At 49.7% G+C, this 27,623-nt stretch overlaps 1 protein-coding gene across 1 annotated transcript in view; it reads left to right on the top strand.

Annotated features, from left to right (window-relative positions):
* LOC308071680 (uncharacterized protein) overlaps positions 1-27,623 on the top strand; it is a 133,498-nt gene that overhangs the window by 45,641 nt on the left and 60,234 nt on the right. Inside the window, exon 4 of the mRNA XM_080407480.1 lies at positions 5,199-5,350. Within this exon, the coding sequence (XP_080263606.1) occupies positions 5,199-5,350 (152 nt within the window). The remainder of the gene's footprint in view (positions 1-5,198; positions 5,351-27,623) is intronic.

Here is a 27,623-nt window from a genome sequence, read left to right as displayed (position 1 = left end):
GAGCAGCTCTATCCCATGACAATAAGGAGAAGGATGTTGTAGGGGACGTGGAAAGGTCAGAAGGAGGCATGGCAGCTTGAAACTGAGGTGTGCTGGCAAGAGCTGAGCTTTCAAGGATTTTTGAAGTCTCCCCTTCCAAAACCTTTTGATTCTAGTGACCTACAAATGTCAGGGCAAATCTTGGTGCTTGTTTATGCAGTAAGGAAAATCTCCGGACCTTGTGCTTGGTTTAGCAGGGGAAGGTGGAAGTCTTTAAGGACATGTCCCTGACACTCACTTGGCATGGTGGCCAGACCCTGTGGGGATGGGACAGCCAACCCACGTGTCCCTAAGTGTGGCGGTTCGTGGCTCTCAGCATGCTGCAGCCTTGACTTAGGTGTGAGATGCTCTTGGTGCTTCATGCATGTGCTCCAAAGACCTTGTCTCCTCTGAAAATGATGCTGGGTCAGGACTGTGCCTTGGGGGAGCTGCCTTTGCTGGTGGAGCAGTTGCTGAGCCTTGTCCCCACCTGAACAAGCATCGCTGTCAGCTGCTTGTGGGAACCCTGTGGTGTGGCATCAGCATCCTTGTTCCCAGCCGCAGTGTTAGGTTGCTGCAATTAGCAGCTGATCTGTGCGTGTGCCTTGGCCATGGCAATGGCCAGAAGTCATTGTGTCTGTGTTGGGTGGCTGTGTTACCGATGAAGCACCATGTGATCCCTCAGGCGAGATGTACGAGTTTGCCTAGGCTTCTGCAGGCTGAAGAGACAACCTGTAGCAAGCAGAGGAGAGCAGAGCATGCTCACTTAAACCATGCTCCTACAGAAACACGTAAATATGGTGCTGTCACCAAACAGTGGGAGCCCTGCGCGCTGGTTTGGGGCTTGTTGTAGTGCACGTGGAGACCATCCTGCCCAGGAGAAGCTGTGACAAAGCTTTGTCACTCTGTCTGCAGTGGCCCTGCTGTGCTGTTGGCAGTGCAAGTCAGGCATTTGGTCCCTTTTCCAATGTCTTGGATTAATGGGGAGCCTTGCTCTGACTTTGTGGGCTTGGAGATAAGTTCAAAACAATTTGCCTGTTGACCCGCAGAAGTCTGCGGCAGGACCGAGGGCTGCAGCTGAACCTCAGCCTTCTCTGCTGATCGCCCATCTGCAGCCGGTCTAGTCTGGCTGGGAGCCAGGGTCTGCAGATAAGCCCTGCTGTGAGCTACTGATTGTTTGCTCTTCATATCCTATTTACGGAGGTGAAAGTTGAAGGAAGGGTAAGGGCTTTGATTCAGCTCTAGAGTCTCTGCTGCCTACTGACTGGTGCTTTGCCAGCGCTGCGTGGAGCGGAGAAGGAGGGTTGTTTCAGCACCGCTGGTCCTGGTCTTCAGTCTGGGAGAAGGCTTCTGAGGATGGACCACAACCCCAGGCCCTCACTTGCTAGATGAGCTGGATCTAGAATTATAGCAGTTTTCTTTTTCATTGAGGTCTATAGGGTGAGACCTACCTCTGCAGTCTGAGCTAAGTTGCGGGTATTGAACCGAAAAATCCAAACTTGTTGCTGTATTTCAAAACGCACGGTGAAGCCTGTCTGATTTCTGCTTGTGTGTGCCTCCTTCTTCCAGACCTAGAAAGAAAGAGATTCCCCAGGCTCCACATGAGGTGCAACTGTAATTCAGCCTGGGTTGCTGGGCGCTGGGTCCGTTGTGGGCCGTTGGAGGAATATGTGCTCTGCTAGGGTTAAATGCTTACATGAAATCAATAGAAGTTTTATTGCCACCACGTGATTTCAGCTGGAACTCTGCCACCCGTAATAGAAGCTGTGTTAGGTCTCCCCCCTCCAACTACAGGACAGATATATTAGTCTAGACAACTGAAAAATAGTGGTATATTGGGAGGCTGCGTTTTCATTATGTAAATGGAGCTCTACAGGAAGATTAATTGATTATTCAGTTACTGTGGATCTGTCTTGGATGTCCTGGCAAGATGAGAGAACCTGATGGAAGCTCTCCAGTGAGCTATACGGTAGTACAAAGGAGTCCTTGAGTGTGCCCTGCTCCCCCCCCGACAGCGCACAACACGGGCACGTTGCACATTGCTCTCCCTACGAGGGGACTTGCTTCCCACTGTGGTGTAGGTGTCGTCATGCTTTATGACTGGTGGCTATATCCTGGTCTGGGCAACAGAGAAACTTGCAAGGGCGAACCAGAAACAATCTGTTTCAGCCTACAGCCGTGCTGTTTGGAGGGGAAGAAGGGGACCGTGATGGGGACAGGCCTGGAGGTGTATTTCGTGGGCCCCTTGAGGGGTCTTAAGAGGAGGTCTAGTTGCCAACGTGACACTCCAAGTGAATGTAGTACCATTTAGGCATCAAGGTCTGTGTCCACAGCTGACTGTTTTGGAGCAGGGATCAGTTGCTAACTGGGGGAATGGCTGCTGAGCGAATGGTGCTGCCGTTCTGCTTTCCTTTCTATGTTGCATCTATTCACGGCACTGAGGCAAAGAAAAAGCTACTTTCCTGCATGCACGCCGAGGTTTCCGCTGCTGTCTGCATCAGGCAGGGTGTCCAGGTGTGGGGACAGCTCTGTGCTCTCCCCGCGGCCCTGGAGGGTAGAGTCTTTTTGTAGGTAAGCAAGCAGGGCTACCACATCTTTATAACTAGATATGTCCCTTCTGGCCAGGCTAGCACATTATAGCATCGAGAGCATTTTCTGAATCGGAAATACCTGTGGTGCCCTCCACAGTGGCAGGAAATAGATGTGCACAGTCTGTTGGATTCGGGTTGCTGGAGGAAGAAAGGACAGCTGTGGTGAGATGGATGCACTCACTTTCTGCTGTCCTGCTGCATGGCACATAATTGCTTTATCGTTCTCTGTTCTTCCAAAACCATTTCGGTATTGCTGCCCAGATCAAATTTTGTGAAGAACATTTTAAAACAAATCTTAGCCTTTGGCCTGAAATACATCACCTGTGGAAAGTTTTACAAACAAACCTGACATTTGGAGACTGGGTGGGGAAAAGCTGTGATATCGGACAAATGGAAATTTAGAACCTGTTTCTTACGGGCAGGCGCAGATACTGGATCAGAGGGCAATGTATCCTCAGATGTGGGTGGGAAACAACTCTTGGAGTTGAAAAGGTGCTAGTGTTCAAAGCACAGTGCTTTCAGGAAGGCCTGCTCATGCTGATGAAAGAGGATAACTTGCCTCTTTCCATGCCTGTAAAATGGGGAAAAAAATTTTTAAGTTCAGCTATCTCATGAAACATAACACAGTCTTCCAGAAAGATTTGCAAAGAGTCTTGGAAACCTGCTGGGAACAGGGCAAGAAACTTCCTGGAGACCAAATAAAGGACCACAAGTGGTGAGATCCTCCTTTTTCTATGGGAAGAGAATAAACTTTGGTCAACTACCCCCTTCCTGGGGTGACAGAATTGCACTAGACAACTATCGTAACAGATGTGAGATGGCTTTTTACACGCATGTCCTGATGTTGTGAAGCCAGCAGAGGAGACTAATTGCTAGACTGGCAGGTCTTTAGATCAAGGCTTCTGCTGAATTTGGCATTTATATAATTTATTTCATTTATACTTGCTGATGCTTTGTTCCATATTGGCTATGTGAAGTACATGCTCTGTGTTGCTGGCATGTGTTGTGCATCGCTAGGTGTCTTTGCTTTTTTTTTTTTTTTTTTTGAAGTCACCAAGCACTGGCAATTTAAGTGCAGTGCAAAACTTTGCAGACATGAGGCTTGTTTGCAAGACGGAGATGCATTTCCACATCCTGTCTCATGGATTCCCGAACAAAGATGTTTACAGGAAAAAAAAAAAAAAGCACTAATGCTATACTAGGAGGGGGGAAGCATAATGTATTCTTCAAATGTTTGTATGTCAGCAAAATGCCTGCAAACCATTCGATAGATTAATCCTGTAGCTCGCCTAAAAGGAATGGATTTCTAGCCATAACTGAGATTGGAAAAAATTGATTTCCATGTTTTTGTTGACTGAATAAGATAAAAACAACTGCCTTGGCACTCATTACCAGGCCAAGAATTCAGATTTCTGCTGCCAGACTGCAGAGTTAGGCTGAACACCAGAACCAGCCCAGCCCAAGGACTGATGAAAAGGGACTTTTCGTGAACCAAATATTAAACCTTTTCCATTGTGGAAGTGGGACTTGCAGCAGAGCAGAGCTGCTAAAATACCTGGTGGCTTTGTATAGATGTATGGCTGGATGCTTTGGTCTTTCAGCCAGAACTCTGAAGGCACTTTTGGTAATCAAAAATGTGAGAAGGGGGAGAGGACCTTGGCTAATCTTTCTACATCAGAGAGCTGCTGCTAGAGATGATGTATGCCTTGCCACCTGGAGCCTGGCTATTAATTTGAGCTCTTGAACAATGTCTTACGCTCTCTGTGATAACTATTGCTCTTTGGCACTCAATGGTCCATCACGTCTGGGTCTGGAAGAGGGAAATAGTGGCTGGTCTGTGCTACTGGTGGAAGTGCATACAGTTCAATGGACTTCTCTGAAATTGTTTCATCTAGCTCTAGGTAGACAAATTTCACTTCAAAAGAAGAAGAAACTTTAAGCATGCTCAGGTGTCGGGGGGATATTTGTTAGTTTTACTGTTAAGCAGCTCTTAGCAAGGGGAATAATGAGCTTATGCCATGACTGGGTTGGAAATACTCATTGTTTTCCCCACCTCTGACAAAAGATGGTAGAAAAGATGGAGAGAAAATACTGGCTAGGACAGGAGCTGACATCTGCAGGTGGGACAACTGTGACACATGTTCTCCAGACCCATCCATGTTCCCTACGCATGGGGAGTTGCTAGCTGTGCTGGCCTGGTCTTTGCCAAGCTCTTCCAGGCTGGATGAGCTGCATCCTCTGACTGGGGTGCGGTGCAGAAGAGCTGACCTCTAGCTCAGGGAGAGATGTGGGCAGCGATGGTGCCTGGATGGCTCTGGCTCAGCAGGATGCAGCTGGTATCACCACATGAAGGAACACTTGTGCTCAGGAGAAGTGCAGAGCCTCACAGTGAAAGAAATCCCACCTGGGAAATACTTTGCATCTTCTCTTTGGCTCACCACAAATGAGCAATGAGCAGGATCTTTTCAGTGAAGCCTAGTATCCAGTGCCTTAATTATGATCAGTCTCCAAACATGACCAGGGAGTAGGACAATATGTTCAGCTTGGCCTAATTTTTTTTTCTCCACTTCTGTCTCATTTTTAGTACAGTTGGAACAGTCTATAAAAATCAATCCAGCCATCTCTTCAGATGCTTGGGACAGAGGGAGATCATCTCTGGTTTGCTATTACAGCATTTCAGGAGCCTACCATTCCCCCGGGGTGGTTCCCCGTGGAGCACCCTCAAGCAGGAGGCAGAGGAGGTAAGCAATGCAAACTCAGTTCAAGGTCCTGCAAACCCAGACAAATGTCTCTCAGATCCCCAGTCTCTTGTGTCGTAGATTAGGCTAAATCTAATGTGAAATGCTAAATCCTGGTCCTAAAATTCCTCAGGCCAACGGGGAATCATGGCAGTTTTTGACTGACTGCAAACAGATCACTTGATAACTCTCAGTCTTATTGACATAACTCTAAAAATACACTGCAAAGTGTAAATAATAAATGTGTAGTATCTGCGCTGGAGCAAGTAAACACTGCCTGATGTTGTCTGATATTTCACTGGCAAGGTGTCCTCAGCGATGCTCCAGCAGAATAATTTTCCAAACGAGTGACTTGCGTGACAGGTGGATGTGCTGAGCTAATGCAGCCGCGCACGGAGCTGGTTCTGGGAGAGGAGGCGCGTGGGGCCGGCGCGGCCCCTCGCTGGAGACGGCAGCGGGCAGACCACCACCAGTCCCCTCCTGCCAGCTCTCAGCAGCTCGGTGGGGAGGTGTGAGAAAGTGCCTGGCAAGCTCGCCTTGGGCTTGCTGACACGGGTGTGTTGCTAAAAGCTTTTTTCCTGTGTGGTGTGGATATATCAGCTTCTGAGGCTGAATGACACACTGATTAATAATTCATGCTGGCAGTATTGACTGTTGGGAGCTAATCTGAGAACGCCTCAGTGAAAGCCGTTAGTACATTTGCCCTGGGTGAAGAAGCTGTCTTTCTGCTCAGGTGCTGGGGTTATGCAGTAAAGACAGTCTCCTGACGGCAAGGTGCCCGCTGGTGTGCAGCCAAATCCTTTCCAGGCTGGCAGTTATGGCAGCCAAGACTGCGCTCCTTGTTGCGTGCTCCCATTCTCCTGCTTGCTGGGGTGTCTCAAGGTGGCTGAAGACCCAGATTGTTAAGGACCAGCTTTTGCTGTAGTTCATAACTTACAGATGGACTCTTGTGCCTGCTGATGTGGTTTGAGATCCTTCTGTGACAAGACTCTGGGTCAACTCTGCAGTTGCTGCTCTGGCACATTGTTGCGTGTAGGCAGTTTGCAATCTTTCTGGGGTGGGGGGAGACTGCAAGACAGAAAAACATGCACAGGCTGAACTTGGCTGGCCAGCCTACCAAAGGACCCAGAGGCGCCTTGGCTAGCAGCACAACTCTGGTGAAGTCCTGTCCACTGAGAAGTGGATGGGACTTCCAGGAACAGGGAAACCACAGTTTGCATAATTGTGGATTTTAAAGGACCACGTGGCTTTGAATGCTGCTGTGATCCCGGATGGAGGGGGCCACCCTCATGCTGTATGTTGTGCCTCGTTGGCAGAGGTCTTTCTTCCTTGGCTGGATGGAGACAATGGGAAGTCTCTGAAGTTTCCCTGGGATTGAACACCCTAGGGCTGTACAGTAACAGTCTGTGATGTCTGTGCTCATGAGTGGCAGACAGAGGAGACCAGTGACATGTGCCCAGGAGTCCTAGGGAAACTACTCGTAGCTACAGCAGTCACGCTCCACCTTTCCTCTCCCCTTGTCCTAGCGCACAGTGTAACATTGCACTGACTTTTCCAAATAAGATGTAAAACTGAGCTGATGGGCTTTTGCAAGCAAAGCTCTGTTAACAAGAGCAGGGATGTTAACCTTGGATCCCTGCCCGAACTGAAATGGATATAATCTCTAAATGGCTCATACCAAAATGAAATCCACTTACAAGGGAATGCTTGTTCCTCTCTTCCCTGCAGCGCTGATGTGTTGAGCACTGAGGGGACAGCAAGCTGCGGGCGGGTGGATTTTCTGTTGAATGTGGTAGGGACCAAAGCAGCCCTCTCTCCTTTCTGGAAGGCTATTGTTCTGTCTTCAAGAGAATTTGACAAAAATGAGCTGGAATCTAGCAAAAAAAACCCAACCAAAAACCTACAACACCCCAGAACAGACCAGATCCTGGCTGAAGTGTCTGTTTTGATGGACTCTGGATTATTCCTGAGCTGTGCTATCCTTCATGGGAATACCTTACACTTGGCCCTTCCCGAGATGTTCAGTGGGCCAGGGTTGTGCTGTCATCCAGCTCTGTGTGACGGAGAGCACTCCAGGCTGGAGTAAGTGTGCAGAGCCCTCAGCTCAGTGATGGCGTTCCTCTGCCCACCCTGGTCTGGGGTAAAGCAGCTGGGATCCTGGGGGCTGCGGTTAAAAAGGAGCACTGGGGACTACTCGCTGTGAGTAAAGGCTGTGTACCAGGAGCCTGGGGAAGGGCAGTGCCTCGTGCAACACAGGGGGTTTATTGCCTGCCCATGCATGAGGACCAAGCTGCTCCATCATCCAGGAGTTACCTGGTGGTGTAGTTTGGAGATGCAGTACTGTGCTTTACCACGGCTTAACGTCTGGGTAATGGAGAGTCTCTGCCTGTGTCAGACGTCTATGTTCTCTCGCCCTGTGAAAAGGGAAGCCTTGGCGGATGTTAGCCACCAGAGGAACACGGATGTGGGAGAACGTCTCATGCTTCCCTTCAGAGAGTCCTGGGAAGGGAGAGCAGGGTGATGGGGCTGAGCAGCACTGGGGAGAGGATTATGAAATGAACACAGATGGTGTCTCACTGCTGTGGTCACACTCAGACCTCGATGGGCCCAGAAGACTTCATGGTGAGAGGCAGAAGTCAGGACATTTCCATGGCAGTGAATGCAGCCCTGTGCTAGGTAACACAGCTATGTATATATGTGTAATGAGATGGAATATGCTGGGTGTCTGAAATAGCAGTGCAAGCACTCGCTTCTGGGTTCAGAGGAGAAAGTGTGCTCGATGCTGGGAGATGTGCTATAGCAATGCAGGATCTTGATGTATTTTGGTCATCCAGTGGGACTGGGCCAAGTTCTGGAAAGATGCTTGCAGCTTCAGCTTCACCGAACACTTGCTCTGGCTAATGCAAATGTTGCTTTGGAGATGCTGAGAGGTTTTTCTCCCCCTCTCTTAAAAAGAGCATATGTTCTCACTACTAACAAGCAGGTTTGCAAAGAGTCTATTTTTAAGATGATTACAGGGTATCAGTAGCTTTTCCAGTGTCAACTGTCGGTTTTGTTTCCTTGTCGGCAGTAAACTGTTGGCAGGTTTGTGCACCAGAGGTTTACTCCTTCCCAGCTGTAATTGCACAGCGCAGAAATTATCACTTGCTCTGTGCATGCCTCTGCTGGTTTCTCCCTCTGAGCCTGCTGTTCACAAGCAGCTCCTCCAAGCACTTTCTACTCGGTGAAAAGCCGTGCCATGGCATCTCCTGCTGGCAAAAGGCAAGACCCAGGCAGCTCTAAGTAGCAGAGATGAGACTAAACGTGGCATTGTAATACCCGTGTACTTGATACTGGTGCATCCCGCTTTGCTGCACAGAGAAGGAGCCCAGAACCCAGTTCCTCTCCCAGTAAGCCAAATGCAGAGACTGGTCTTTGCAGGCACTTTTCCCTGTGTGTTATGTAAATCCTGCAGCCCCAGCTGGCATCTTCAGGGTGTTGAACATAGGTGACCTGGTGGCTGGGTCTCTGGAGAGCTGGTGCTCTTCAGCTTGCGTGTGTGTGTGGCACACAGCTCAGTCTTTCTGCACCCTGGGTCCCCATTTGACTGGCAAGCACAACAGCATGGCCCATCTCCACCAGGCTTTTCTCCACCTGGCCACGGAGAATTTGAAGTCATCTGCTGCTCTGGTGAAAGAGGATGTGAAGTCCTTCTGCTACAGCAAAAGCTGTGTTTGCTAGAGGGCACTGGAGTGTTAACTCACGCCATCCCTTTGTCCTGCTGCCACGCTGCTAAACCAGAGGTGACTTCTGGAGGAGGAAGCAAATAGGATCCTTTATTGAGAATTAAGGAAATCGCATTGTAAACGGTTGCATCCTTTATTTATTTTTTTTTAAGAGTCTAAATAAACCTGTGACTTGTGACTGCAGCTCTGCACACAGAGGTGACAAGGGAGTGCAGCGGGGAGTGTCGGCTAACGGGGGAGGGCTTGGAAGTCCCCTTCCCTACCCTGCACTGCATGTCCGGCAGGAAACAGCCTCTTGAAGTATGGTCGCTCCTTTTCCCTTGACACGGTGGATGACTGGCATCGTGACCATGCCTGGGTGTGAAGCCTGCTCCCTGTCCTTCGGTGCAAGTCCTTGGCACACCTCAGGGTTCAGGCTCAGCCTTCTCCCCCACCCTGAAAGTTTCCAAGTGCCACCGAACCGATGGGAGAGAAACAATTGTTGTGTTTCCCAGGCTGACACCTCCTGCAGAGCAGCCTTCCCCGCAGGAGCGGCAGTCCTCTCGCGTTACTCTGGGGACACGATGCCTCGGTGCTGATGGGACCAGACAGGATCCGTCACTGTGCTGATGTGTCTCCTCCACAAAAAATCCTAAATGACACCAGTGTCTGAGAGACGAGAAACAAAGAACAAATAAAAATATCTGCTCCCCTCTGGTCATCTGTCATCCAAATCTGGAGTGGGGACTGTGGGTTTGGAGGGCTTGGGTTTGGAGGTTCTGCTGGGGATGCGAAATGGGTTAGGTTTTTTTCACAAGACCAACAAGCCTTGCAGGCCAGAAGGCTGCTTCTGCTGGACTGTGTTTACGGACTACCTGTCCCTGGTTTGAGCTTGTTTCCAGAGTCGAGACTCCTCTGACTGGCACCGTAACCAGCTCCTTGCAGTAAGGCAAAGAGGGGGTGGGTTGGGGCTCAGCATTGCTTGTGCTGCAGCATACAGCCACAGAAAAACCAGCATCGGAAGGACCTTGCCAAGGTCATGTGAGTCTGTCTCCCTGCCCCGAGGCAAGATCAACTCTACCTATGTTGTTTCTGGACTAATCTGTTTCTAAAGACCCTTGAGGATAGAGGTTGCTCAACTACTTCAAGGCTTCTAACAAGAATAACGTTACAAACACAGAAAGTCTTGGTCATGTGTGTCATGCTCCCCTGCCCCCAATCTAATCTTCCTTGCCTCAGTTTTTAGCCTGTGGTTTATGTTCTGTGATGGGTGCTGCTGAAAAAAACCCTTTCCCTTCCCGCTTCTCGCAGGCTGTTTGAAAGCTGCTCTTGGATCGATGAGGACCAACTAGGATGGTTGTGCTGCTGCGCAAGGCATGTGACAGATGTGTCACCTCTGGGCTCGTTCTCTCCAAATGGTTCATTTCTGTCACAAAACAAGGTGGCCAAAAGCAGAGCACCAGACTCTATGGTGAAAATCAGCCCTTTACTGTGAGAGCCTGAGATGCTCCTGCTTGAACAGGATGGATGGGGAAACTCACCTGGCTGAGGATGCTGATATTAAACCTTCAAGGCGTTGTGGCCTTAGCTCTTGGGAATAGTGTCTCTCGTTCAGCTGGGCAAGGAGATTTCTCCCAGGTGTGTTTTCTGGTTTTAAACTGGCTGGCAGAGCACTCTCCTCTTAACACAGACAGCTGCTATTTTCTAGCTTCAGCAGTGAAGGTACTTTCAGAGTTGAGTGGGTTAGTGCCTGTGAAACAGTCTAGGCTGTTCAGTTTCATAGGATTTAAGACTGACTTACTGTTTGTGTCCTGAATGTGCTAGGAAAATGCTTTGCTTTGTCTGGAGGCCATTTCACACTTAAATGGCTGGCTTGACTCTCCCATTGTATAAGTTGTTCAAGCGGAGAGTTGCGTGTTCTGCAACAACCCCTTCTTGTCCGTGACAGCAATGTTTTGGGACCTGCCCTGGTCGCAGTTTTGGGTGGCACCACTTCCGAGTGTGCTGGGGCTACCTGTTCTGGAGAGAACGGAGGAGAGATGGCCGAGGCAACCCGAAGAGGGTTGCTGTGGGAAATGGCAGTGCAACTAACGGGCGGAAGAAGACTACCAAGAACAGGACAGCCAGTTTAGCAACATACAAATGATGGACTAAAACCTTGCAAAATGAAGTTTTTCTGGCTCTGTAGGATATCCTCAGGCAAATGATTTGCTGTGGACCTCACAGGAGAGTTGTGAAGAGCTGGCTGAGCACAACAAAACACAGCTTCCATTAACCTGAGAAAACAAAACATCCAGTTCTTTAAAAATGCCCCGGTCTGAGTAGCTGAAGCCCTGGGCAACAGCCTTAAAAATAAACAAACCTGTAGCTTCAACTAATTACACAATAAGGCCACCACCTTCCCTTCCACAGGCAGATGAAGCAGGTTGGAAACTGAGGGTACTGGCGTGGTGACAGCAGGGCTTGCGATGAAAGCACCGGGTCTTGTCCCTGGGCAGCCCCACTTAAGAAAGAAATACATCTGCGGGCACCGAGTCCCCTGCGTGCTGCTGGGACTGCTTGCTGGTGATGACATCTCAAATATGTTTTAATAACCAGCGGCTGTTAATAAGCACTAGCTACTTCACCAGCTTAGATGCATCTCTTTAAATTTAAACAGGATTAGATAAGGTAGGGAGATTATTAAATACCCAAATGAACATTAAGCAGATATATTGGAGGCTTAACAACTCTGCAGCAGATTGTTAAATTGCTCTAAATATTTCCCTACTAGTCTGGGGGTATTTAATTAAAACAACCCCTCTAGTCCTCCGTAATGTGCCTAGCAGGCCTACAAGCCCTGCGCAGGGCGGGACCCTAATTGGCAGCGTTACTGCAAAGCTGAGCTGTGCTTGAGGACAATTAAAAAAAACAACAGCCCCCCCCTCCCCATCCCATCCCACCCCACAAACCACCCCAAGCCCCTCTAATTAGCGTGAGAAATGACGACAAAACAACTCCGAGTGTCTCCAATGACAGGTGCACAAATAACAAGGCTGATGAAAGATTTTGCAATTAAGATTGCGCTATGAAGATTAATGGGATATTTTCATAAACTGATGTAAGATTGCCTATAACCCAGTCGCCTCCATGTAGCTCCATCCTCTTCTCACCAGCCCTTCTGTATCTCTTGTTTCTCAAGATTTCCTTCACCCGTGTTTTCCAGGTTTGCCTGGGTTTTTGTCCCTGGTGCTTTCATCAGGTTTCTGATGTTTCCTAATATTTTCCTTCTCTTGCTAAGGTTGGTGTCATCTGAATCTTGGGTTTCATCTTCCTGGGTGAGGTGGAAGCGAGAGTGTTGGCACGGGGCGTCTGTGTAGTGTTACTCTGTCCCAGACTGTTTGCAGAGCAGAGGGCAGTGGGTGCCTTGCTGGCATTGCCGAGGTAGCTCGGCTCTGGTGCTGCTCACGGTGTTGCCGCATTATGAAGCGGGACTAGTGCATGCCAAATTGTCTTTCTAGCCCGGTTTTCCAAGATGGTAACGTTTCTACCATTATGCTCAGCAATTACTTCACCTTCCCATCCATTTATTTTTGGGTGGTTTTTTTGGAGCTGTTTGACTGGTTTCCCCAGCAGTGATGGATCACAGTCTTGGAGGGATTAAGCTCCTGCTAGTTTTATGGAAATGCATGGCTGGGTAGCAAAGGGAGACTGTTAACACCCTACTGGGGAAGGGTTTATGGTGTATCATCGACCTTTATTAGCACCCCAAGGACCCAACTGCAAAGCACGTGTCTGTCTCTAGACCCACGTGTGCCCGTGGCTTTCCGAGGCCCGTGGGTCACATTGCCTGTGCCTCTTCCCAGCAATGTCTCCCTTGAGCGTGCCGGCGATCCTATTAACCTAGATTAAATGTGATATGGCCACTGCTTGATAGGAAGCATTAAACTGGCAGAGAAGTAAACAGAGCTGGAGCAGACACCCTTCCCACATGTTCTTCAAAGAGGGAGGGAGATTTGCACCTATTGCCCAAACCTCCTGCTTTCCTGGAGATGTTTGCCTGTTGCTGCTGTCATTGCTACTTCGCTACTCCTAATTGCCTGTTACTCTCCATATTGCCAAGGCAGGCTAGTATGCAGGGAGTTTGCATTTTTAATCTAGTGAAAGCAATGCCTGGACACACAGCTCCCTGCTTCTGATGTTTGTCCCCTCTCAGCTGCTGCCATACACCACGTTTGATGTCCAGCTTTCCAGCCTGCCCATGCTTGCTGGCTGCCCCCCTGCCCTGGATTTGTCCTTCCTGACATTGTCCTTAGCCCCACCAGTGCCTCTTTGCTGTGAATTTCCTGTGAGACCTCAGAGGACCATGGGACCACGGCTCTGAGGGGGACACTGGGGACATGAGTTCTGCCTGGCTGGAGCAGGCTCTTTTTCGCTGCTCCCTTTTTTCCGTTGCCACGTGTCTGCCTAATGATGTGTTAGAAAAGGTGCCCACTCAGACCTGCAGCTGTGCTTCCCCCGGGGCCCTCTCACCAGCCATGGGCCCCAGGGTTGCCCGGGACTTGCAGATGTATAGGGATGTATAATCCCGTGTGCAGGGATTGCAGAATAGTTATACCTGGGGCCCCAAAACTAGTACACCCACTTCCACACTACTGGTGGTTAGCTCTGCTGGGAAAGTGTGTAAACAAGACCTCAGCGAGCTGCTGTTTGCCTCCTGATGCAGAGGCTCTCCCCTGTGTTTCCCCATGCTTCTATCCCTCATGAAGGGACTGTAAATTCTTGCTTCCTACAGTTTGTGAACAGTCTTTAAATGAGAGTTAGCGCAGGGCTAGCTGCTTGTTTCAGCCACATCTCCATGCGGAGGGATGCTGTGCGCTCCAAGCTCTGACACCCTTTCTAAAGGGTCCGTGTAAAAACCTGGTCCAGCAAAAAGGCAGGAGGATTCCAGCCTCTTATGGAAGAGGCACTAATTGGTGGTGACACAGAAATGTAGTTTTTCCTGAGCATGGTATCTGTCTGACAATATTCCACTCACCAAAGCAAACAAGCAGAAATTAGGTCTTTCTGTCTCTTGTCCATGAGCTTTCTTGACTTGATATCTCGTTGTCTCTACTCTCCTTTTAATTGCTCAGCTGTTGTCCTATTAGTGTCAACGCTTGGCACAACGCGGGGTTTATAGCTGAAATGCTCTGGCTGGTGTTATGCGGGGTGTCAGCCCGGATAAATACTGCGGCTCTTCCTGCTCTCACAAGTCTCCTTTCCCATCCCCGCCTCACCATTAAGATGCTGAAAAAAGTCAGCAAAAAGCTTATTGCAGCTGCAGACTTCAGATGTAGGTAACCTTCCTTCCCAGGTCCTTGGCTTGCTGGTCCTTGCAACCTTCCTCTGTGTGTTCCCGACGTGACTAGCTCTTTGGGGCTCGATGTAATTGGTGCTGGATGAACTCCAGAGCTGAGGTTGTGCTGGAAACCAGATACGCTGAGCAATGAGGCTGGCTGCAGTGAAACGATACTCTTTGGTTTGGGATAATCAGGCTCCTGTAGAGCTGGAAAATGCTCTGAAAATGTTCTGGTTTGCTGTGGCCCTCCTGTCTCACAGGGTGTGCAGAGCTGCAGGACTTCTGAAGGTACAACCCATCGCAGCCTGACCTCTTGGTCTTGTATTTTAGCCTCCCTTCTGCGTGGTGATGGCGCACATGAGTGCCCGGCACCAAGCTGGCTGCCTGTCTGTATGCTTGTTTGGTTGTTTTCTTTTGTTCCCCCTCTAACTGTCCTGGTGGTTGCACTGATGGTTCCATCAAATTAACCTTTTGAGGGAAGTCTCTACCTTGTTAGCTTCTTGCCTGGGCTACTTTAACTCCCAAGAGGCTAATGCTTCACAGTGGTCCACAGCAGCCAGGTACATGCTTTTTCCTCTCTGCTCTTGGTTTCCTGGGTATGCAGGGCAAGGATGGGAAGACAGCGGGGTTCAGATCTACTTTAGAGGCTGAGCTATCCCTTGCTGCTGCAGTCTGCTGTGGCGAGGAAGCAGAACGTGCTGCGTATGAGATTGTCCGTGGAAAGCTGTTCTTGCCAAAGGCAGCACAAAAATGCTTTCCTGCTCCCTGGAAGCACAGATGGTGCCAGACTGAGCCTGCCAAGGAGCAAGTCCCATTGTCCTAGTCACCCGTGGCTCTGCTGTGACCTCTGTCGCTGCCTCCCTCTTTGTCCTATAGAGCTCAGAGCAATGTGTGGTTGAGCCTCCCTGCTCTGTGTGGTGGTGGGAGTTATCCAAATGGACATGCCCTGACCCAGATGACCCCCTCAATTAGTGCCAAACAGGTCTAAGTAGAGGCCGAAGCCCAGTGTAAAGGACATGCAGCAGCAGAACCCCAGTGAACCTTTTGCTCAGTCCCCAGCCTGGATGAGGCAGAGGTCCAGAGGATTAAGCAGGATGTGGCCCTTAGCGTTAAAAGATGCTTTGAAACAAGCAAAGACGTGGGTGGGAAGGGAATTTGTGTTGCAGGGCAGATTTAATTCCTGGTATTTTATAACCCGAGTGCCTGACTTTTACCGATGTGGTTTTACTATCCCCTCCCATCTTAATAGCTATTTTATAAATATTATTATGAAGAAGTCTTGGTGGTAATGCTAAAGGGAAGCTGGGCTTTGTTTTATCTGAATAGCGCTTGCTTCCAGCTTGGGATAAGGGCTGTAACGCTGCAGAATGAAGCTGAGCTGGAACAAAAGGGAATATGTTCATTAACTTAAATCGTAGTAATTTTAGCATGACCCAAGAGGAGCCTGGTGAATCTAACCCTCTATTTTCCCACATCCTTCCTAGCAAGTGCTTTTCTTTCTAGCTGAGGTTTGAGAGCTGACGCACTTCTAGAGTGGAATGAAATCTGGGGTGGATTTTTTTTCTTTCTTTAAGATTAGAGTAAATGCTATTACAACAATTGCAGTGGAAAGAGAAATGATTGTCATTGTCGATTTTGATGTGTAAAAGCTGAATTTAAGTTGTCCACTTAACAATTTCCTAGTTACTGGATTTATTTTTCCCTTACGCTTAGTCACATCTCTCTGTAGATGCTGCCACGCACCTGGGGTAGGAGTAACAGCTGAGACCTTGATTGCTCAGTCCCTCCTGATGTTTGTGACTCCTTTTCCAGGGACGTGCCCTCGGTTTTTGTAGGACTCTATGTTTTCTGTGATGGAGGTAAGAGGTCGAACCGAGACCTAGGGGAGGAGAGGTGCAAATGACTGTTGTGGGCAAACTGAAAGGGACCTGCTATTGCCAAGGCAGGTGAGGAGTCCTGGCCCCTCGCCTCCCACAGTGTGACCAGCCTTATGAAGAGACCCCGGACCTTTCCACCACCATGGACCAAAACCAGGGCTCAACTTCCCTTGGTAGGTTTTTATTGCTGGAGATGGGTTTTGTTTTGTTTTTGTGGGTTGTTTTTTTTTTTTTTTTTTTGTGTGTGGGTTTTTGGTTTTTGCTTTTTTTTTTTCAGAAACAGCTACAGATGTGAAGATGAGTGGACAGAGGAACATCTCAGAGGCAGAGGAAGGGTTTCCTGGGGCAGCAGAGGTATCTCTGCTTTCTGCATCTCAGTTTCCCAGTCTGTAAAATGGGGGCAAGAAGGTTGATAACTTACATAAGAGCTGCTGGCATGCAGGGTTTTGTAAAGGCTCTGAAAAACTTTCTGGATGGCAAAGCACAATGGGAGCACAGACAGCCTCATCACTCAGACAGCAAACTCCTACGTGTGAAAACGTGAGGCGGGAGTTTGACGTATCTGCTACCCAAATGCTAGCAGGTGATGAGCAGATGGGGCCGCCGGGCGCTTGTCTGAGGTCTGCCTGAGCAGAAGGTGGAGGGGGAGTGGGGATCCGAGCGTCGGGGCTTTTTTTTTTCCCGTTGTTGTGTGTTGTCGATAGCTGACACGTGGTTCTCACCAAAGATGTAAAAATAGAAGCCGTTGGCTTGCGCAAGGCTGTGGCACGGCACTGCTTTATCTGGAGTTTGGATGTCACGCTCTCCTGGCTATTTATAGGTGGCAGGCAAACCCTGGGAGAGGGACGGGTGGAACAAAACGTGGGAAACGTTTCACGTGGTGGTTTTGGGCCAGAGTGTTCCCTGCTGAGCTGCGGGGACTGGGAGCCCTGGGTCTTCTCCTAACGGTGCCTGGGTTGATCCTGCAAGGACCAACACAGGGAGGGGAGTTTGCCTTCAGAGGGGCTTTTCTTTCTGATCTGTGTGCCTGACCTGCCTTGGAGACGATGTGGTTTTAAACACGTGGGGGAAGAGATGGGTGGATTGAAGGAGTTTATGAAGAGCTTGGCAAAGCACAGAGGCAGCAAACAGCTAAACTGATGCATTTTGGAGAGTGGGGATCTGCTTTTCTGGTGGGTGAAGCAGCAGAGCAGTACGCGTACCAGAGGGTTATGTCTTGTGCAGTCTGGAGTCCTTTATCTGGCAGCCTCTTGCTGTACCCTTGTGTGGTCCCAGCCACCTTGCACTGTGCAACCTCCCATACTTCTTGTTCTTGAAATCCCAGCGATGCTGCCCTTGCGATGGAAGGGAATTGGGTATTAAAAGTCTTGAGACACGCAACTCTGAAATCTTGTTCCCACCACAGGTTCTTCTCCTGAGGCTTTGGAGCTCTGTGTGTGTCTGTGCTTTTGTTCCACTGCCCCAGCACAACCTCAGGAGAAGCTGGCTGAGGCCCTGGAGGCAGGATGGCCGCGTTGGTGGATGCATGGGAGCACGGGGCCAGGCAGGAGAGAGCCAGTGGTGTGGAGGGAGCCAGGGTGTGCAAGCTCTGCTCATGGATCAATCCATGAGCTTGCCAGGAGGCAAACTGAGAGGTGCAGGTAGATGGGGGATAAGGTGACCCCTGTGAGCTTGGTCACTGGTTTGTTGCTTTACCCTGTTCAGCTCCTCTGACACAGGAGGAACCAAGGCAAGAAGCTGAGCCTGAGAATCCGGACACCCTCTTGCCTGGGAACCTGGAGTACCCCCGCTGTGCTCTCCTGGGAAGGCATCCAGCCTTTCCGTGCCTATCCAGGGCTGGCAACAAAACCCAGGATCCCCTCTAGACTTCCCGGTGGGATCGCCACCCTCCCTCCCCTTCCCCACCGCAGCAAGCTGCGGTGGTTTGTGAGCCATGGAGAAATAGATGCCCCTGGGTCCCCAGCACTGGTGCTAACGTGGTGGGGACAGGGGCCAGCACACCTGATGGTGGCTTGGAATCGGAGGCAAATGATTACAGCTGAAGAGGTCGTATACCATTGTAATCCCGAAAAGAAACATTATGATTCATCATTCCTGATGTAATGTCATCTGTTTAATAAAGCCGTAATTCACTCTCTGCTCATTTTTAATGGGGCTATTTAAGTAATGGCGTTGGGTTTTCTCTTTCCCAACCTCCCCCCACTCCCATACTAAGTAGGGTTTGGACCAAGCACTTGAAAAGAGCTATTGGAGCTGAAGACTTTTTTTATATTTACAATATCTTTCAGGCTGTAGCTGAATGGGGTATTATTTATGTCAAATCACTACTTACCCTGAAATATGGGGAGAAGGAAAGCCAACAGCTGGATATGGTAATGAGTAAATAAACCATGTGTCTCTTTAATGATAGGGACATGAATTTGTGCCGCATGGGGAAACGGCCGGCGATAAGATGTCTTTGACTGGGGCTGACCACAGAGCAAGGGCACCCCAAAATTTATGTTGCTGTAGGGCTCTGTTGGCAGCTTTCTGGAAAGAACAATGGTCCGATGGTTCGGGGTTGGCTTTGCTGCCTGTTCTCTGGGGGGTGTTGCCCATGTGCAGCCACAGCAGCATTTGCTACCTCTGGCTTGGTGGCACAGTATCATTCTTCCCATGGAAACCTGGATCTGGAAGTTGCGGTTTCGGTGGATGTCTTTAGAAACTCAGGGTTCTCAAAAGAAAAATCCAGAAGGGTCATTGTGGGAAGAAGTGGTGGGAATGGGAGTGACTGGGTCCTCAGTCCAGAGGGAGAAGGTGTAATTGTTCTTATGATCTGTTTGGTTTTTGTTTTTTTTTTTTTCAGGTTTATTTTCTGTGTGTGAAGAGAAGCATGCCTGGGGATGTAAATTTTGAATGGAGGTGTTTGACCACCTACAGGTGACATCAGGTGTCTGTGTCTTCGCTAGTGCAGCATGGCAGAAGCATTTGTCTTTGGAGATGTGCTACAAGGGCAAATCCAGTGAGTGACTGATGCAAACAGTTAAAGAGAGAGGAGATGCTGAAAGCGAATTACCTGAAGACAGCAGAAGGGCGAAGACCATGTTGAAGTAGGTACACCAAGGTCAAACTTCTTTGTGCATTCAGCCTCCTGTGCAAGGGAAAAAGGGGTGTTTCTGTTTTGTGGTGAATTGGGGATTGTGTGAAGCTGGCGTAGGGTAAATCTTGGGACTACAGCCCTTATACTGCAGTTACGTTCCTTACACCTGCACATATGCAGAGGCTGTGGGAGTTCTCATGGCTGAGCATCCCTCTGCGCCGTACGGTGCACAGACACAGGACAGAAGGTCCCTGTCTCAAAGAGCGGATGCACCACTGGGTGAACGTTGGTGTGTAGCCAAGTGGGCCCATTTCTCTTGAAGTCAGTCGTGTGCCTGGCTCTCTGTGCCTATAAGAAAAAGAACAACGGCCAAACTGGATGGATCGTTTCTGATATAGTAAACTCCTGACAGTGGCCAAGAGCAGATGCCTTGGGAGTGTATGAGAGCTGAGATTTATGCACAGATCCTTCCCACTGTATCTACGTGGCTTTTGGCAGCCCTTGATGTAGGGACTGCCCTAAATAAAGGAGTCTCTTAATGTCAAAAGAGAGTTGACTTTCTGCATGAGAATTATTTAACCTTTTGAAATTCATTCGTATGTGTTCACTGTGCGTACGGCTTATTGAAAAACCAATTCATCCCTGCCCTCTACCAAAGTCCTTCTGAAGGAGAACCAGAACTGTAACTTGTTACAGCTCCTTTGAAGATGCTTCGATTTGGTTTGAGAGGGCCATTAAAAATATCGCACCTTGCCACCCATAGATTGCTTGGTTGGGAGCCACACATGAAAGCCAAAAGGGTTTTATTTGAGAATGTGTTGTTTTGTCCAGATTGTTTTTACCCAATTCACAAAGTGAGGTCACTGGTTTTAAGAAGCCACAAATTAAAATAACCTCAAGACTTGTACATTTTTTGTGCACCCTGCACTTTGTATTTCTCCCTAGACTTTTTAGATAAACAACAGGAGTTTCTAACTCTCTCCCTTGTTACCGTACCAGGAGCAAGGAAGGAAACAAATAAGGAAACTTAAAAAAAAACCCCACCACCCCACAAGCACCTTAAAATACCCCATGCTCAAAGCAGTTTCTACTTTTGTCCCATCCGGTGGTAATTTATCAGGGTGGAATGAGGCGGATGAGGGAGCTAGCCCTCTGCTCTTTGGGGGAGCCAGGAAAGGCTGGGAAGGTGGGTCCTGTCTGGAGGAGAACAGTGGTACATGTTCTGGGGGTCACCAGGTTTCCTGCAGGCCCCTCTGCTGTGTCTTACAGGCTGGGTCTCCCGTGCGGCTCCCGCTGGAGCTGTATCCTGTTTGGACCATGGGATTTGATGCTACCTGGACCTGAAAGGAAGGTCAGTGGATGTCATGTGGGGACACTTGGACTTTTGCCCAGCCTGCGGAGGTGAGAGGATGTCAGGCGATGAAATGGTTAGTGAGAGATCACGCACTACAGCTGGGGATGTGGCGTTTGGGACAGGTCCTGGCTTTAATATCTCCCTCCTCTGCTTCCTTCCTTATGCTGGTCCTCACCTACAGAATGGGGGTGAAGGTTTTCATCTGCCTTTTAAAAGGCTTTAGATCTGACACGTTCGATGGCTGCAACTTTGGTCGGGGGATTGTTGCCAGTTTCCCTGTAGACGTTCAAAACGTTCTTTGCTTTTGGTATAACTCGGCCTAGCTTGGTCTGAACACCTGCGCTCACGTCAAATGCCACCTAATTCCACCCGCGGTCTTGGTTTGGGCTCAGTGGAGCAGAGGGCTGGTCTTCATTACTCCAGCCCTGTATAAGCAGCTGCCAGGGCTGAATACTTTTTCTGCAGTGGGAGGAAATTGTTCCTGCCTGCCTTTCATGTCTACACCATCACCTGAGGAGCCCTCACTGCAAGCTACCAGGGCTGTGCTTACCCGGCTTAGAGCGGGAACTGAAACCAGCCTGTCTCTCCTGAAACGAACACCAAAATTTGCACCTAACGAATGTTGTCAAGAATGTGAAATTCGTGGGTAAATCATAACATTGTCTGTGAGGTCAGCAGAGAAGGATAAACCTGCCACTTACAGATGTTCAAGGCAATAAAAAGGGCCTGTAAAGAAAAGCCCCTTGTTGCCAGGCAAAGCCACAAGCGCAGGATCGTGCTGTGCCTGGGGCCTCCCGCTTTCCCGGGAAGCAGGGAAGGGGTTAAGTCTGGAGCCGAGCGCTCAGCTTGCTCTGTATTATGTCCAGGTGGCATGACGTGTGAACAGACGAAAGATAAAAATCACAGCGGATAAAATCACAGAGGAAATGGCTCTGTCTGAGCCCGGATCACGACGCCTTGTGCTGACCCCACAACCTGAGCTCCATCAGTCAAGTTGTCCTTCCCTTGACTTCTCACCCCATGCTCTGCTGCTGCTGCTACTCCATAAAAGAGGAGGGTGGTGGGAGGAGGGGAGAGGTGGCTCAGCCCGATGACTAAGAGGGTCTGAGGACACAGGTCAAGTTCTTTCTGCTGGAGTCTGGAAGGGAAAGCTGAGTACTCTACCAGACCCTGCTATAAAACCATCTTCCCCATAAAAGGGCCGAGCGAGTAACTGGGAGGCGAGTGTGGTGCTCGTCCTGCCTTGGCTGGGCTGGGGGTGCTGGAGCAGAGCCAGGCGGCCGTGGCCATCAGAGACCCTCGCTGCTCGGCAGAGAGAGCAGTAGCAGCGCTAGGGCTTGGGGCTTTGCTTTTGAAGCCGTAAGATCCATGCCTCGGCTGTCAGTTGGTCCCTTTCCATCCATCCTGGCCAGCCCAGCAGCTGTTAGCCCTGCTGCTTGGAGGCGCGGGGATGGACCAAACCGCCTCATATGAGGATGCGGCTGCTGCACCCTTGGTGCCTGGTCACCTTCGAGAGAGAAAGTCTTTGAGGGCTTTGATCAACTCTGTGGGCATCTCTGGAAGGAATGAAACCTCCTCAGTCTCCTTCTTCATCTGAGACAGGTGGCATCGGTGACAGAAATAGCGTGCCACTGTCCCAGAGCCAGGCAGCCACAGCTGTGGGGAGAGGCACGCTCCAAGCCTGATCGCGCCTCGCTCTCAAAGGAGCCATGTTCGCTGCAAGGGCCGGAGGATGCTGGAATTTGCTCCCTTTCTCTGATCCAAAAGAGCCTAGTTTTGAGGAGGGCCTTCTGGGCACGCTGCAGAAGACATCTGTTTTACAGGGTGTTTAGGACAGGGCTCAGCTCAGGCTTCCCAGAACTGGGAAAGGCTGGGAAGTGGTTCCCAGCAGTAGCTGGCTGAGTTCCCCTGCTGTAATTATCTTTTGCAGCCTTGGGATTTGAGTGTGTTACCAATGACACTGTGCTAGGGCGGTAAGAAGTGGAAGGGAGTTTTTAGGGGGTTAGACTCTAAACAGCTCTGTGCATTTAAAAAAAAAAACATACCCCAAAAGCAAACCAAGTCTTTTGTCCTCTTCTGTGGTATAAGGATGCAAGTACCACAGCTCTGGAGGCTTTCGGCTTTGTGTCTGCATGGAAACTTGTATTTTCAGTTCAGCTTTAACTAGTTCCCTGTGTATTTTAGTTTAGCTTAACTCAGCCTGGTTTAATTGGAATTTATGCACCAGAATAACCAAGCTGGTTTAGAGTTGGCGCTCCCTGAGCTGCAGGTGGGCTTTGGTTTTAGAGATGTGTGCGGAGGTACAGGAGACTGGTATGGTCCCTTAACTTATTTGGAACAGAGCTATGGCAGTAATGTGCTTGGGCATCAGCAGATGCAGGTGCTGAGGGGCCTTCAGTCAAAGGGAGAGTGTGATTGCACTTGGGTTAAGCATCTGCTGAGTTAGTCATCCAGTCGGTGTGTGTATGCCAACACATCCCAGGGCTGGGTGCACCTACGGTGATGCCTGGGGCTCATGGTGGAAGGTGAAGGCTCATAAAGCCCTCTCCTTGCTGGAGCATTGCTCCCTTGAGGATTGTGAGGGCTGCTGGCCGTTACCTGCTTGGAAGGCTGTACAGTGACAGGGTGAGCACCTCCGGACTGAGATGTGACCTGCTAAAAGGAGGATGCATATGTCCATTAAAAACCGATTTAGAGCCTAATGAGCATCACGCCTCCTCCTCTCCTTGCTATAAGGGAGGTCAGGGTATAGTGACCAGACCCTGTCTGGGGGCAAAGGTGTGCCTTGGTTTGAAAGCAATCTGTTGTGGCCTTTGGCAGCATGTTGCAGCAAGAGCAAGCGGGCTCAGAAAATGCAAGCAGTGGTTGAGAAGACTGAGGTTTTCTTACCCTTTCCCTTCTCGGTCAGGACAGGGAACCCTGCTGCATGCACTCTGGCAAGGATGTGGGGAAGGTCCACAGAAATGGATGTGACCTTTTTTTTTTTTTTTTTTTTTGGGGGGTGTGTGTCAAGATGCTTGTTTGTGTGCAAAGCCACTTCTGCCCATGGAGGATTGGGCAGCTGCATTTTGGGTTCCCAGCAGGCTCTGTAGATTGTCTCCTGCTCAGTGAGAGGATGGGGAAGCCCATCTGCGTATGTCTCAGTTCCTGGAGAGGCTGGAGAGCATCACCGCTTCTCCTCCCCAGGGAAGGCAGCTCAGTGGCACGACCTCCCACCTGGGGAAACGAGATCAGCAAATGACTCCTAAGTAGCGTGTCCATCACTGTCAAATTTGACCATGGATGTCAAGCGTGAATCGGCTGTCCCTGCAAGTGTGGCCGGAGCCAGCCCCTTAGCTGGCTGATCCGAGCTGTGCTGACTCCCCGTGATAGCATTTTAATGTGAGGGATGACAGAGGCCTCCAAGTTAATGTCTGCAGAGAGGTGACAGTTTTGAATGTCAGCCAAAGTGGAAGGCCTGCCTGGAATTTTGTGGAGAGTGAAGAGGATGGGCGTGAAATTAGCACAGGCAACCACGTCTGTCGGCAGCCTCACGGTGCTGATGCCTGGTGCTCCCGAGAGCCGGCCACCTGGGCGGACGGTCCCACTTGTGCCTCTGAGGATGACCCGCCTGTCTCCCAATGTGGCTCTTCCCAGGAGTGTCTCCAAGGACTGGAGAAGGGACTCGAGCCTGGAGCTCGCCGTTGCCCTCTTGGGAGGACCACCGGGAGGTGGACATGGTGGTAGAAACACTGCGCTGGCGATGGGAGATGGAGATAAGAGCGGGCAGACACCAGCTCGGCTCCGATCGTGTTAAGAATAATCGGCGCGTGTACTTAGAGGAAGCCTGGCTCTCAGGAGCTTGGCTGCCTGCCTGCACGGCCCCATGGAGTCCCACAAGGAAGGCACTCCTGGTGATTAAAATCTGATGGCAAAGAGCAGCCGAGTAATTCCTAAACAGCTTATTCATGAGAGGGAGCAAAAGCCTCCTGGTGCCCATGGTGCCGAGGAGGAAATGGCCAGTACAAACCAGCCCAGCCCGAACGAGCGGGTGCTCCTGTCCCCCTCCCTGACCGTGGGCCAGGCAGCTTGCTTTGTGGTGCCTCAGTTTCCCTCCTCACCATGGCAGAAAAGGCTGGGTTTCTTCATGGAGAAATGTTGGGGGAAATAAATGGCCCCAGGGTTGTGAAGGGCCTGAAGACTGCAGGTGGGAGGCTTCCTGAAAGGAGATGAAAGCAATGACAAGATAGCGAACGCAGCCAAGAGCTAAGCTGGATTTATTAAAGAAAAAATGAGGGAGACGTCTGTGGTCAGCTTGATAAATCGTCTCCCCCTCCAAGCTGTATTTCTGTGTTATTGTTTGCCTGCGATGGGATCGTGACGAACTCCCCCTGCGCTCAGGGGCTAATTGCTGAGTTCATAAAGTTGCAGAAGATCTTCTGTGCTGTTGTCTGAGCTGGGACTGGGCTGGACCGCTTGTAGACTGGCCATTGGGAAACCAGTAATGGGTCTATTTGGCAACGCAGTACAAGGTACAACATCCTTTTTTAATCCAGTAGAGCCCAAACACCTTCAAAGGGTAATTCTATTCACTGGTAACCTTCAAAACGGGGAAAAGAGCGTACTTCTGTTTGGGTTCCTTATGAGATATTGTCTTTAGTGTGCAAAAGGATTTTCAGAAACCCGGTGTTGAACAGTCAGGAAGATTAGGGAGCGAGATGCTGTGCCTCTCCTACCTGCAAACTGCATTTATGTCCCTGCTGCAAAAGCACAGGGATGAGGGAAAAAAGTTGGTTGGTTTAACTTCAGCCTGTGTTCCAGCAAGGCCACAACTTGGGGACTTGTGTGTCCTGTTGTGGCCCTGTGTGCACACACTTTGACTTGAACATTTGGGAAGTCACAGCTTTGATACAAGAGAGCTTTGTGAGAGAGACTCCCTTGCTCCCAAAGCAGGATTTTGACTGTTTAAATAAAAGTCTGTCTTGCTATTTACATGTAGATAAAGCAGTGTAAGGAACGACAACAGGTATTGCATGAATGCAGCTGGCTGGTGAGGCAGAGGATTGTGGCAGTTTTGCTTGCAGACTATGTCTTCTGGGTGTTGGGAGGTCCTGGAGACTCCAGGAGCCACTAACACAAGCCCTGTGTTGCTGGGGTGGCACCACAGACTAGGCTGAGATGGTGTTAGCAGCAGCAGCAAATTGTGGCTGCTCTTCTTGCCAGGGATTTAACTCTAGCTGCCTACGAGCGTGGGGAAATGGAGATGATGAAGGCTTTGGCCACCTCTTGCTTGAATGTGGAGTCCCACTTCGCCACTGCAGGGAGAGCTACAGGGTGGCAGTAGGCCAGTTATGCAAAATACCCCACCAGAACTCCTCACAGATACGTCAAATGTCCATTATATGTAAAAATAATTAGATATTTAAAAAGCACAAAAACCCCTACAAACCACCAAGAAAAACCAAAAACCAGTTCCAAAGGAAAATGAGAAACTGTGAGCCGCCTGCTTCTCAGTGCCCCAGAAGTTCAAGTTAGTGTTGGCTGGTTTTAGCTGGATCCTAAAATCAAGTGTTATTTGTGCTGAGAGAAGTCTGCTTCAAATAAGGAGGGAACATATCTGAAGTGAATTTCAAATTTCGTATTTTAAGTAATGCTGTCTTTTTATGACTGGGCAATTGGCTGTAGAAATCCTGGGTCTTGTTTAGATATTTTTTTTGGCAGCACTTTGACCTCTAGGTATCTCCTGGTCTTGACCTTAGCTCCTTCCCAGCGAGACTGCAGCATTCCTCCAAGGCTATTTGCAGGCGTTTAATCCCGATACGTGCAATGCCGGTCTAGCGTACGCTGAAGCACTGACCCGTGGTGTCCTAGCCAGTGCTTGTCTGCACTGTTTCTTCAAGTCTTTGTCTTTGATAGTGCTGAAGGACGCTAGTAAGCTTGTCTTTTCCTGGGAAGACATGGTGTTTGACCCTCTCCTCTGGACCCAGCACCCAGGTGGCTCTTGCTGGTCCAGTCTGGCTCGGTGGTGGCCCAGGAGGGATCTCACAGGGAGGCTCTGGCTCTGGTGCAGCCTGTTGAGGTCCACCAGGAGGGTGCGTCTCCTCAGCTTGTGGCTTTTGGTGGAGGAGAACTTCCCTGCCATCCCTGCTGCTATGCAGAGTGCTCATTTTCATTCCCTCCAGTTCATTTTGCACCCAATCTGGAGTCTGTTAGCTCCTGAAGTATGGGTGGAGGGGCTGGGGGAGAAGACCTACGAGCAAACTCCTGCTTGCTGCCATCCCTGCCTCCTCTGCCAAAAGCTGTGACCCGAGAGTGTTCCTTCTCAAACTCTGGCTACGAGCTAACGCAGAGGAGAGATGTGTGCGGTCGTTTATCCTCCTCATCGACAGATGGGATCCGACAGCTTTTTCCCTTATGCAGTCACAGACTCCACAGCTTGCATCTTTCCCCCTTTTCTGCCAGGAATAACTTTAGGGGGGGCTTTAAAAAATGTTTCATTAATGCTTCTGGAAATGTTGTTTTGTGTGTGAATTGCAGGAACTATTTACAGTAACTTCTTAAACGAACCTTGCAAAATAGGAATAATTTCACTATGTGCAAATTTCACAGCCTTTTTTACTGTTCTGATTTTTTTTTTTTTGACAGCTTCTACATTTTAAAGTTATGGCCCCAAGCCTAAGAAACCCAGTGTCTTTTTGGGCCAGGTGAATTATGAATCAGCCTTGAACTCCCTTCATAGCGCTGAGTATTAATGTGTCCGCATCGCAGAGGGTTAGTCACTTAACCAGTGGGTTGAGCGGAGAGCAAAGAGGGGACTGGAGGTCTCCAAGTGTTTAAGGCAGGGCACTATATTCTTTCACTGCTAGACAGATGGGAGACAGTGAGGCCCACGGACCTTGGAGAAATTAATGGGGCCCTCTGAAAAAACATCCTGCTTAGAAATGAAATGTTAGCTGCACAGCC

This window comes from Falco punctatus (assembly GCF_963210335.1).
Source record: "Falco punctatus genome assembly, chromosome: 11".
NCBI lineage: Eukaryota > Metazoa > Chordata > Aves > Falconiformes > Falconidae > Falco > Falco punctatus.
The sequence above is the reverse complement of the archived record's forward strand: the minus strand, read 5'-3'. Positions and strand labels throughout refer to the sequence as shown.